The sequence below is a fragment of the Sparus aurata genome, chromosome 12, assembly GCF_900880675.1.
Source record: "Sparus aurata chromosome 12, fSpaAur1.1, whole genome shotgun sequence".
Lineage (NCBI taxonomy): Eukaryota > Metazoa > Chordata > Actinopteri > Spariformes > Sparidae > Sparus > Sparus aurata.
The window spans coordinates 15,993,838-16,007,372 of NC_044198.1; the positions used below are offsets into that span (position 1 = coordinate 15,993,838).

A 13,535-nucleotide genomic window follows, 5' to 3' on the forward strand; every position below is an offset into this window, starting at 1 on the left:
ACAGTACTGGTTCTGCGTGTGTCATCATTGCGGGCTGTGAAAAAGAAGGTTGGTTCAAGTCTCTCCCTCCTTCACAGCGCCACACTCTGTCAGTGGTCTCGTCAATCTGCAGCTGCTGCCTGTGATAAGGCCGCCCCGCTGAGCCGGGACCTTATAAATGGACACACGCTGTACCTCCATCACGCACACACACGCAGAGACTATCAAAGACACATGGGTGATGTTTTGAAAAGAGCAGCGTCATTCTATCTTTGTCTCTCTCTCTCTCTCTCTCTCTCTCTGTCTGTCTGTCTGTCTCAGCTCAGTCCGGCCCTGTTAATCTCAATTCAACAGATGCTTATCGAAATGAGTCCTCAGAAAATCAAACAAAAAAAAATGAATATTTATCTACTGTTTTACTCCCCATGTGATCTTCTTATGAAGAACAAGGATTTGGCGGCTACAATTGCACATCGACAACTTTTTGAAGAATAGGCGGTGTATTTTTGTTTGGTTTCTAAAAGAAGTCGCTCTTTTTTTTCTTCATTTCCTCTCTGTCATGTTTCTTTTTAATGATGTGCTTAACCTGATGACAGCCTGTTCCTGTGGACAGACTGAAACCTTTCAGGGCCCACAACCGAGTCTCACTGTCACATTGTCTCACTTGCCTTGTCTCGTTTCAAGACATCCCTGTTCCTCCACCCACCTGTCAAGGTTAAGTTTGTGGGCCAACATCCTCCAGTCATTTCCCCTGGTCTGCGGCGCATCCAGGCTGCCACACAACTTCTGTCGGATGGAGACGGGGATGCGGAAGGCATTGGGCCCCACCAGTGTGGTGATGTTACTGGCAGGGTCCAGCAAAGACGTATCAATACTTTGGGAGTCCTGCAGAAGGAGAGAGGAGACCGAGATTACAACATGCTGCATGTACATAATTGAACACCACCTAACATAATGTAGCTCAAATGGATTTGTAGCTCGACCAAAGATTCTGTTCCTGGGTTGTCTTAAACATAGGAAGTTGTTCTTTTTATTGCCATCCGTTTATTGATGCAAGCTGAGTGATTTTCGAAATAAATTGCATCTGGAGGGTTTAAGTGCTGGAGGTCTGGAAACGGAAAACCAGAGCAAGGCCCGGAGACAAATGAGCCAAGGCCAGACAGGGACACAGCTCTGCACTGCATGTACTGTAATTCATCTCATTACTGAGCACAAAGCCGGTGTGCTCCTCCATCCCTCAAGCTCCATTCTCCGGGCCAGATGGCCTTTGTGAAGCAAGTACAGCACGACTGGAGGGTGATTATTCCCCCTCCGCTCCACTCTGCTCTACATTGGCCTGTCATAGGCTTTACTATATGAAGGCTGCAGAGTTGAGACTCCCTGTCTCATCCCTTGTCAGTCTTATGAGAGGTGCAGAAAAAGGAGGAGGACATTCGAGAGAGGGTAAATTCATTTAAGCTCTCCCGCAACGAGATATAAGGAGAGCAAAGTGGTGGAGGGACGGTATTATCTATTAATCAGGTGACGAGAGGGTTAAAAAGTGCCATTGATCTTTATGACTGAATGATTAACACTATCACTAGTAAATCCATCGTAGGCAGCATAAGCGCTTACAGCTGCTCACTGTACTCTCTGGCTGCGGCAACAAGTTAGCTCAGTTAGCCGTGAGCTAAGTGGCCCTTTTAGCTGACAGGAGTCTGGCTAGACCGCTACATCGCATCACAGGGGGAGTCACCATGGACGAGACTGACGGAAGACAGACGATAAAATATGGAGGCGATTGACAGCCGCTCTGAACAGAACTATGGCTCTGGTGACAAGTGCACAGATGAGATGGGGGCAGGAGAGACAGGACGCGGCAGTGACCCAAAAGAGAGTCAAGCATCAGCAGCGGGCGAAAACTGTGTGTAGAGCTGGAATATTTTCACACGTTAGTCGATGAAGCAAGGACTTAACATGTGCGTAACACTGTGACACTACCCTCAAATGACAATGGAGACCTCATCAAAATCCTTTTGAAGCTGTTATTTTAAAAGTTACGTAATGTTGCTTTAATCTAAAATCCGCATGGCCGCATCTTACACACCCTTTGAGCTGTCATTAATGAAAAGATGAAAGCAAGTTTGTGTCGACCCTACCTCTGACAGTGTGGTGTCCAGCTGAAAAATCTGTCCCTCTCCCTCCACTTGGCGCACACATATCTTGACGGCCAGGTCCACAGTGCTGGCAGAGAACCGCTCCAGGGTGAAGCAACAGTGGAGGTTCCTCTGTGAACCGCACCACACCTGCTGAAAGGAGAGCTCCTGCAGGAGAGAGAGGGAGGGTTAGAAGATTCGATCTGCTCTCTTAAAAAGTTCTCACTCTGAACGGGGGAAGCACGAGCAGCTCACCTGGTACTTCGCTAGAAGTTTGCTCTTCCACAACGTGTGCGGGACGTCGTGGATGGAGAGTCTCAGGTTGTGGGTGCTGTCCTTAAAGTTGAGCGTCTTTGGTTCATCCAGCAACTTTCCGCCCATTTGCTTCTCCATCTGCAGGACTTCCTGAAAGCGCAGACACACACTTATAAAACCGTGGCCTCAAAACAAATTTGTTACTTTTGTGCTGCAATAAACTGCTGTCATATTCTGTTTGCTTCAGCAGTTCCTTGCAAAAGCCCGAATGTCCGCTCACAAATGAAATGTTTTTTTATAGTATATTCATCACACTCCCTCCGGGCTTTATGAACCGGAATCTGGACCTGCCATCTGAAACCAACTCCAATGTCCTTGCAGCAGGATCACTATCACTTCTCATTACCCATTCCCAAACTTAATAACCGTATTTAATATACCAGCACAGTATAATAATCCGTCCTTATCTTCCCCTCCGCGTAGGTAGATGGAAGTATTAAACAGAAGGAGACAACAGCGGAGTCCGGGGGATAAATGTGGCTTATTTTGTGTTGGGGCAGCAGCTACATCTTTTTAGGAGCAGCAAACGCTATTGTGACACACCAACACAAAGATTTCTCATTCCGCCTCCCACATCTCATCTGCTGGCTATGCCTACACACACTCACACACTTGAACAATTCAGTCACAGGCATCATTAACGGCGGAAAACACATTTCATTTCTGCTACATAACCTTTCGCAAACACGGGGAGACAAAAATGCACACACAAACACACAAATACGCAAACCTCCAGTGTATTTACCTTGAGTGCGTCCTGTGTGTCGTCCAGGCAGTAGACTCTGATGTGATACTCCATGGCGGGGCAGGTGACGGGGCCGAAAATGGCTAATTTGAGGCGCTTGGTGGTCGAGGCGCTGAGTGATTGGCCCACGAGGCAGTAGGTGCCCAGAGTCTCTGTCAGGATGTGGCAGGCCTCGTCATCCATCTGGATGTAGCACGGCGTGGTGAAGTTCTCCTCTCCTACCACCACCACATCCTACGGTCAGGTTTGGACAGGAAGACAGAAAAAGTCACACAAGTGTGGGAGACAACATAACGAAAAATGAAACAGAAATAGTCAGGACATGTGGTAGCGTTGGCAGTGGGGAGAATAGCTTTCTCAAGAGGGAAAAGATGAGAACAAAAGAAGATTAATACCGTTTCTGTGCCACCTACTGTAAGTATGCTTATATGTTTTAATTTGTTGGCGAGTAAAATCAAAGCACAGCTAATAAAAGTTGAGAAAAAGTCTTGCTGTCACTTTCTGTTGACTCCAAGACACATTTTCTGACTCATCTAATCAGGTTTTTTTTCCATTCCTGAAAATGGGACTTTTCAATCTAAAGGACTACAAAATAAATATTGGATATCGTCCCCACACAGCGTAGATCATCAGGAACAACAAGTGGAGCTCGTTTTGTAGTTTTACTTTGCCAGAGAGTCATATCAACAATCTCTCTTTACTTTTTAAAATATTACTAAGTTATATTTCCCCTCTGTGTCCATGTGTTGGTTGGTTGGTTCGTCAGCAGGATCACAAAACCATTACTGAACTGAACTTGGCTAGAAGACAGATCCCGGCCCAGAAGAGACCCCGTTAAAGCTGCTGTGAGCACTGTTTTCATTTTATCTAACTTCCTGTCCGTTGCAGTTAGCAATCCCGTCCCTCCTCTCTACGTCACCACCTGAACTGCGCACCCATGATCAACAGACACAGCATCTAGATTATCTTACTCTCTACAACTTCACGGGCAGACTGAAGCGTGTCTTTCTGGAGATGATCGGATAAAGTGGGCAGGGATACCAGAAAATGTCTTTTTGCTTTTACTGCATGACTTGGGGGAGCAGAGACATTGGTTACTGACCAAACACTCTATAACAGTGATCACTGTTGGAATACAGAGCTATTTAACGCTTAGCATAATTAACTTTTGGTGCTTATCCAGATGAAGGAATGAGTCCACAAATGTTTTCTCACTTTTTTCTTCGGGAATAATGCACACACCTTGACAAAAACAAAAGATCTGGCATGTGTCTTATTGAGTTCAATTTCATGTGAATTTGGATCTAGCGGATTTAAATGTTTTATATTTCTTTTAATTTAAAGGGACAGTATGGCCTTGAGTGCCATTCTAGTTTATCCATCAAATTGAGTTTACTCTATTTCTCCTACAGAGAGAAGAAGCTTTACTAACTTTCATCGTACCTGAGCACAATGACAATAAAGACAATTCATTCATAATTCAAAGTGCACCAATATGTGTAGCTGTTACACTAAAAGCTGTCAGTTTCTTTCCTGATTTACATTTTACAAGTTTATTCTGTTTTCGTTACGGAGACACAATTGATCTCTGTTGTTCATAAAAAAAAGCCAGTGTACTCAAACTTCATTTGTTACATTTTTAATTAATCATTATTCCGAGGGCTGTTGCCTGGGGCAATGTGTTCAGTAAGAATATGGATATAATCATTATTAATTGCCACAAAGGTCTCACTCAAAACTTGTCTGACATACAATTTGTGTTGTCAGACTGGGAAGTCTGAAGCAGAGATAGGAAGACATGGAATGTCTAATTATATGCTCTAATTATTCATTATCTCTTTCTTAATAATTTTTTTCTTTTTTTACAGAACCCTTAAATTCTTCAACCAAACTAAAATCTAAATGTCATTTTAAGTGGGAAAGTACAATCGAGGGTCACGGCCGCTTCTCTTAAGCCGCGTCCTTTTAGATATTAAGCTTAGTGAGTGTGTATTACTAATGTCTGACACCCTCCCATTATGTGTGTGAAGTAATGGAAGAGTGAGTATCCAGCCCATTTGCAGCTGACCCCTGTAATAGCACCAGTGGCAGGACATATTTCTCTTTCATTAAGACTGTCTGGTGTGAGGACCCCTCTCTCTCCGTCTTTCACACTCTCTCTTGATCTCTCTTGATCTCGCTTCCTCCTCCTCCTCTTTCGCGCTCGTCTTCCTCCCTCTAATCCAAACACTCGTGTGAGCTGCACATTGTGCATTAATTCAGCCTATTATGAGAGACAGAAGAGGAATTACAGTATTTTATTGTGAGCTAGGCCGTTTAACAGCAGTATTATGGCTGATCATTAGACTCTTTAACTGCTCCTGAGGGACGGCGCTGAGGCTCCTTATTGGGGGATAATTAGAACGCACAGTGGAAATGTAGGCTTCTGCTTTGGACGTGTGTGTAGGCACAAACAAACATGCAGGCGCGCACACACATACACGCGCGGCATAATTTATTCACTAATTTTTGACATCATCAGCGGAGATCAGTTTTTTTCTCGAGGCGTGGGAGGATGAGTCTTTGTAGGAGAGTTACTGAAGCAGAAAGCCCCGCATGTTCCTCATTATATGACCCGCTGTCTTCATCATCGTCACAACACCATGTTCCCTCAGTGGCACTGTGTGAGCATGTCTGTGTGTGTGCTTCAAGGGGGAAGGGAGAACTGATTATTTTCACTGGGTGGTGACGTAATTGCTGGATATCATATATATATATATATATATATATATATATATATATATATATATATATATATATATATATATATATATATATATATATATATATATATATATATATATATATATATATATATATATATATATATATATATGGATATCATATATATGAGATCCATATATATATGAGCAATTACTTTTTCAGGAGGAGCTCATCTCTCTCTGTTTTTACTGCAGTGATGAATACACATTTTGACAGAGCATGTCATGAAAAGCAATATTTCACACATACAGCACGAAGGCCGGCCTCAGTGAAGCTCATATAGAGGAAGCTGCTGTCACCTTGGATATTACCATCTGCATCTCTGACAGGTCAGTGATGTAATCAATAGCAAGCGCGTAATCACCACTGGGATCCGCGTCCCCTCCGATATATGAAATATGGAAATCTGACAACCCTTCCTAATATCGGTAATATATTTGTAATGACCAGCCGTGTCATGAGATCCTATGAAAAGCTTAAAAAAAAAGCCAATTTTCACCCTCAATATTCAGCATTAAATCGATTACAAAACCACACTAGATGTTTACACGAGTATAACTCTTGTATTCTCATATGGAATATATAAATATGTGGCCCCGGCCCCCACCCGCTTGATCCTCTCCGCCCAACATCTGACTGAAGATTTCTCCCTTGTGCAAATAGTTATATTCTGTTTACACCGATCCTTTATTGGCTGCCCCCAAGTAATTCATCAGTGTCACAAAAGGCAATGTGGGGCCAGTCTGGCACTTTCTCTCCGCTCCATGAGTCATATCATCACATCAGCGGTGGAGATTGTGAGAAGACTTCCTGAAAGAGATGTTATTCGAACCACTACTCGACAGATGAGCTGACAGAGGGACATATATATAGATAAAGGCTGCTGCTAAGTGGGCGGATTTTTAATATGTGACTGCCTGCCTGGGCGTTTTCACACATATAGAGGAAAGGCAAATTTCTTAAAGGGGCACTGCGCCATTTGGAGAAGAGACGTAAACTCAGAATCTTAATATTTACAATTAATGAGGTAATTAAACACTAAGAAATATTTATTTTTTCCATTTCTGAATAAACAAGCTGTTCTCAGAGGTAAATAAGGTCCCCAGAACACTGTCTGAAGCTAGAAAGGTGGCAGGGTCCGCCAAATATGAACAAAGTAAACTGAATGAAACTGTGTTGTCCTTTACGGTCACTGTTTTTATTGAGTTTATTAATTCATTGTTTATCAAGTTTGTTTTGGCATTACAAAAATCTGTCAAAATTTCTTCCCCAAAAGGTAGTGCACCTTTAAAGGTGCTATATTTGAGAATGGGAATTTTAGTCAAAACTTAAAAATTAACTAAAATTATCAGCAGAATGAGATATTCAGATATATCTGCTGATGTTAGCATGCTAACTAGCTAGCCCCAGGCCTGAAAAACCTCTTTCTCCCAGTAGTCCAAAGCTCCTGTGCTAGCAGACACAAATGCTCCCCTGGTAGTCTAGCTAGCTGCAAGGCTAAGTGAGCTAACAAGAAAGCAGTAGCTTCGGTCAAGGATGTATAAACATAATGCAGTCTGCAGCAGTTAGCAGTTACTCCAGTGATACAATAAAGATACGTATGCTGACATTTTGTTGAATTCAACAGCTGAGCAATTCTTATGTATTTCGTTCCGTGTTGCCTTTCTTCTTGCCGTGCTAGGCTACACAAACGCTTTTGGTCTGTTTATTAAATCATTGGCACCTTCGCCTTTTAAAGAGGTCTCGGTGCACTCCTGCCTGTAACAGTTCATTAAAAACATATGGAGGGCAAAAAAAAACAGCCAGAAATGCTCTCTTCACAAGCAAGAAAAAGACACTAACAACCACCTACGACGAGGTCCGTCTTCTTATTATCTGGGTCCACTGCTGATAGAGATTTTTGCGGATAGAGAGGAGATAACTGGACCATTTCTAACAAGTTTTAAGCCGATTTTGTAATGAGGGTAGAGGCATGGTTTCTCCACAAATGATTTGAGGTAATTGGGCTGTTTCTCTCTCTCTCTCTCTCTGTCTGTGTGTCTGTGTGTGTGTGTGTGTGTGTGTGACAGACAGAGTAAATGTGAGAAAGAAGGACTCCGAGGAAAATTCACACTGCTGCCCTCAGCAACCCAACTTATCATCATCAGCACTGTTAACGATGGAGCTCCCAGGCAAAAGGTTTTCCAAAATCACAAACAGCTCACACAAACACACACACGCACACACACACCCACACACACACACACACACACACACACACACACACACACACGCACAGCACACACGCGCACACAAACCAAAATAGGCATTCAAAAAGCTGCAAGAAAACAGTGTGGGGAAAAAAACAGTCCCAGGCCGTTCCCTGCTATCAGAGGTTTACTATTTCAGCACCTGGTTGCAACAGGGCTTCGCTCTGAGTGCTGAGCTTCACAAACAAAGCAGGGGTTTTGGAAGTTGATCCCCTCCTATTTATCATCCCGTTCCATTTCATCATTTTGTTTTTCTCAGTATCTTTCCCCTTTGATCTTTGCTGAGCAGATTCTGCAACCACCCAAATGCAAGAAGGATTACCGACTGGATAAATCAAATACGTGCATCTTATTTTAGGCTGCGAACGCATCGTTTTAATATGATACATGTGGCTTGACCCCACTGACGGACATTAGAGCCGTCCGCCGTGCCTCCCACATCTCACCTCCCACTGGTTCTGATGGGAATGGTTCTTGAGCTGGATCAGCCAATCCTGTTGGCCGTCACACACGGCACAGTGGTGCATGGTGATGATGACGGGCCGAGTCAACAAGGCGCCGGGGGGCCCGCAGCTCACCACAGGGCCCAGCACTGTTTGGCCATCGTCCACTGAGGGCCTGGAGGTGCACAGACAAACACACACACACACATGCGCGCTATTTAATGCCGATTTGACAGCAGTCTCTCACATGGGTGACATGGCGTAGCTGACAGCTGATGGAGCTGCTCCAGGGCAGTGATGTGGCAGACGGCGTTGCATACCTCATGTTGTCCTTCCGCTGCACCGTCACGTACATCTCGTACACTCTGCCCTGAGGAATGGCCCCTGCCGGAATGAGCAGACTCACCCCTGGGGAGCACACAAACAGACAGGTACATTTAAGAGTTGTCAGGTAGAACAGCGGAGTCCCTTACATTTATCTGTGCTGTCAACACCTGTCATGACTGATGAAGATGTTGGCCAAGTCAGCAAAAGCAGAGGCAAGGACATGAAAACCAAAAGGTGTAACTTTCAGAATGTACTCAAGGTAACTCTAAAAACTGCTGCTCTTTGCTAGCTACCCATGGCTGTAGCTAGCTGATATTAGCTAAGTACTGTAGCTCACAGCTCAGTTAGCTGTCAAGTCAGCATCGGGTGGAAAACGTTGCGTAGAGCTGGAACATTATCACGTTACTCAATGAATTGAAGATTTATATCGACTAAACCGGAGGTGAAAGACAAACCAAGACTGTTTTGATGAGTTTATTTGTCTTTAGTTAATGTCAAGTTTTAATGAAGCGTAAGCTTATAATGAGCTAGTGAGGCAATTAAGCTGGATTTTCTGTTTAGTGAGGAAAACAGAAGTAAGAGTTTTTCATTTGGTGACATTTTGTGAGTTTAGCAGCTGGCATATATGTGCGGACTTATGCCTCTAGTGGTGTTACGAGACAGGGCGGCTAGATATTAGCATGCTAGCTTCAGCAGACATCTAGCCATATTCTACAAGTTGCTCCTTTAAATATGTATATTTACATGATGAATCTCAGTGCGAACCTGCTCTGAGAGACAACAGAAATGAAATAAATGTTCTTAATGCTCCAACTTTTACATATATAAGTAGAATATGAGCTATTTTACTTTCAGTGGGTGTATCCTAATGCATTGCTGCATCAGTGAAGAGGAGTTAAAGTCTCCCTGATAGATGGTAATTATCTTTTCTTAGTACAGTAATAGTCGCATTTCCTCTTAGGCCCACATATAAAAACTATGGCACTTTACAGCCTTCTCCTATGGCATCCGGAAACGATGTGACATTTCATTTTTAAAATCAATGATCTCTCTACTCTTCATAACATTCTCATATTGCTGCAGCCGTGATTTAAATTTTTCCATCTCAGATTGATTTGATATGATGTCCGATGTGTTTTTTAAGACCCTACCCCCCACAGTCCGCACGCACACACACACCCACACACACATGAAACCCACACACACACACTCTCTCTCTCTCTCTCTCTCTTTCCCTCTCTGGAGGGGGTTTCTCAGATAGCTCATTGATTTCCCATGTCCTTGCACTGAACTTTTCAAAAGGTGACAGACAGCTTCTCCTGCTAGCTAGCAAAGGCAATCACGGCTCTGCCACGGGGACGTCTCTCACACTGCCACTCTCCCTCACAGCAAAGCTTCAAAGAGATGGGAAACGCATTTTAAGATGCAAAATACCAAACAGCCACACTGACAGTGCCACAAAATATTTCATTACCCAGACACACGAACAGATCAAATATCAAATGCGCTCCCCCCCGCCCCCCCGCCTATGTAACACGATGAGGTAGCCGAGCGCGCCCAGCAGCTGAGAACATTTTTTAACAGGAATCAAAAAACGAAAAAGAGAAAAAAACTTAAGAAACTTGAGAAGCCGGTGTATCCTTTAATGTCTCTGCTAGTTTGTCGAAGCCTGTCAACATCCATCTGTGGCACGTTACAAAACAGCCCACATGTGTTTGAAGTGAGGACAGCGGGGCTAATGTATGCTGCCTGAAACAGGACACCTACATGTCAGCGCGTGTAGTGCACCTTTGGCATCCATCAACCCCTGTCACTATGTGTGCAGCCAATGCGCCGATACCTTACATATGGTTTAGCACATTACTTCAAAGCCACATCTGTGTGTAGAGGTCTTCCTGGTCAAGATGTGGGGGCAACTCAGACGTCATGCATCTAGCCCCGTGAGCCTTCTGCTCACACTGTGCACCCGTGACAGCCCCACCAGACATCAAGAGAACTCTACCGTGAAGTATGCGGACGACACCGCCATCGTCAGCCATATCACAAACAACCATGACGGTTATATCGGGAGGAAATCGACAATCTTGCAGACTGGTGCACGGAGAACAATCTGCTGCTCAGCGTCAGCAAAACCGATGAGCTGATTGAGGAAAAAAATGAGACAAAGACACACACACCCACTGCCTACATCAGTAGAGCTGAGGTGGAGCAGGTGAACGGTTATAGGTTCCTTGGAATTCACTGAGAACCAATTGGTCTGGTAAAAAAAAAAAAAAAAAAAGCACAGAAAAGGCTCTACTTCCTGTGGTCAACGTTTTCAAGAGGAGCAATAGAAAGCATCCTGACTGGAAATATAACAAACTGACATGGTTCATGCACGCTTTACACCGCCCAGGACATCAGTGGAATCCATCTACAGAGCATCAGAGACATCAATGAAGTAAGATGCCTGCATGGAGCAAGGATACCCAAATACGACGCTGACCCAGCCACAGTCTGCTCACCCTGATGCCATCTGGCAAAAGATACAGAAGTATTTGGATCCGTACCACCAGGCTACAGAGCAGCCTCATTCCTCAGGCTGTAAGATGACTCAAAACAACAAAACCCACCTACCAGCTCCTTTAAAGGTCACGAATGAACATGCTACATCTCGTTTGTTTGAAGCTGCTGTATGCGTTGTCTTAGCGTCCTGTCCACACTTGCACGACTCCTTTCTTTTTTTTGAGGCACTGCATATCATCACTTAGCCTGTTTGGTGGTATAAGCCACTGGGATTGGTAACTTTCCCTGAATGGAGTGCTCAGTCCTGATTGGATAAAGTGGACAGGGATACCAGAAAACATATTTTCTCTTTTACTACTCAAGCAAGCAGTTAATTACTGTTGGAATATAGATCTATTTAACACTAATTTTTCAAGTAGAAAATAACACTTACAGCAGCTTCAATACGTATAAAAAGACAAGACAAAGACGAATAAAGGCAAGTTGCAGCTCTACACGAGGTTATCTGACGGACTATTTCATCCACCTCCTGGAGTCCCGTCCTCAACGTTCACGGCCAAGAAAAAAAGTCTGGAGTTTCATCAGCCCCATTCCGAGGGATCTTTAGAGTAATATTTTGGCCTGAGCAGATCATCATCAGCCTATTATAAATGAAGGAAGACTGGCCCCTTCTGAGCACATGGGAAGAGCTGAAGGATGATCTCTTCTTCATGTCAGGCCGTACCGCGGAGAGAAAGTTTATCTTTTCACCTCAAACACACGCACACACACACCGACACACACACGCACACAAAGGAGAGCAACTGAGTAGCCGAAAACATTCTGGTCCAATCAAAGCGGACAATAGACAGGTAATTTGCTGGAATTAGCTGATCTTTGTCTCTATTGAGATTCAGAACTCTTTAATTCCTTTGTTACACATAAGTTTCCTCGTTAAAAATATCAATATGCACCGAAGAACAGATCAAAAGACATTTGAAAATGGCTCCTCTCATTGTTTGGTACAGTACCTGAGTTGGGAACAATGAGATGTCCCCCCTGGGAGCTGAAGGAGCCCAGCGCGGTGCAGGATGGATCCCTGGTGCGAAGCAACGTCTGGGTCTGTGTGCGACGGCCCATCGTGCTGTCGCTGTTGTCCAGGAGGCAGTGCGGCAGCTTCGGTGACAGTTTGGAGGAGAGTTCCCCTCCCAGGTCGTCCTGCGGAGTCACTAAGCCTGAGGAGTTGTACACCTTAATCTTTAGGTTGGGAAGAGGGTCCAGCAGAGGAGAATTGGTCATGGGGATTTTGTCAGCCACATCGTGGAGGGCGTAGACGGGGCCGCGGTACATGGCGGCCGCTGAGGTCAGGTCAGGGGGCGCTGTTAGGAGATCAGCTGGAAAAGAAAAAAATGAACGTGACATAAGTATAAAGGAGTCTCGGGAGAAGTGTTTTGGTCATGATTTTCTCTTTCCAACTGTGAGCGTGGAGCGAACTTGAAACCAGAATAACCACGAGGAAATGAAGTGTTGGCAGCAATCAGCAAGACCGCCGCCTGGCTTTACTCATTTGTTTTTCACTCATTAGGGAAGTCCACTTCACCACCAAGAAACATTACTCAGTCAGAGAAGTTAAAGGCGCAGCTGTGATTCATGAGTAACAGATGGCATCACTAGCGCTCAGTTTACCCGGTAGGTACAAGGATGAATGTTCAATAGCCGGGCTGAGTGGGTGGAGGGAAGGCAGTGGGGGGGCTCTCTGTCCCACAGCGCCTCCATTGCCTCCAAGCGAAAAGTTTACAAATGGTACAGATGTCAGTGAAAGTCACGAAGGTTGACGGCTGGAAAAGAAGTATTTCATAGTAGTAGCAATTCAGTAGTCTTTGTAGAACTTGTGTTTTTATTAATAACGATATGTAAACATCCTGTAGGTACTGTATAGTCTCTGTCCAGTGAAACTCTCCAAATTTTGTGTCTTTGACCTTTGGATAAAACTGAGTTGAGACAATTCTATTTCCCAGCCCAGACGAGCCATTTACAAAGTCATTGAATGAAAACATGGCTGTTTTTAAGTGCTCAAGGTAAGCTGACATTTTGA

General features: G+C 44.3%; 1 protein-coding gene across 4 annotated transcripts in view; it reads right to left on the minus strand.

The window, feature by feature from the left end:
• The window catches only part of unc5cb (unc-5 netrin receptor Cb), a 129,152-nt gene that overhangs the window by 3,072 nt on the left and 112,545 nt on the right, over positions 1-13,535 (minus strand). For all 4 annotated transcript variants that reach the window (XM_030436269.1, XM_030436270.1, XM_030436272.1 and 1 more), the window contains 7 exons: positions 12,472-12,834; positions 8,950-9,037; positions 8,633-8,804; positions 3,175-3,408; positions 2,370-2,519; positions 2,118-2,282; positions 686-864 (listed from right to left, as the gene is read on the minus strand). In XM_030436269.1, coding sequence (XP_030292129.1) covers positions 686-864; positions 2,118-2,282; positions 2,370-2,519; positions 3,175-3,408; positions 8,633-8,804; positions 8,950-9,037; positions 12,472-12,834 — 1,351 coding nt within the window. The remainder of the gene's footprint in view (positions 1-685; positions 865-2,117; positions 2,283-2,369; positions 2,520-3,174; positions 3,409-8,632; positions 8,805-8,949; positions 9,038-12,471; positions 12,835-13,535) is intronic.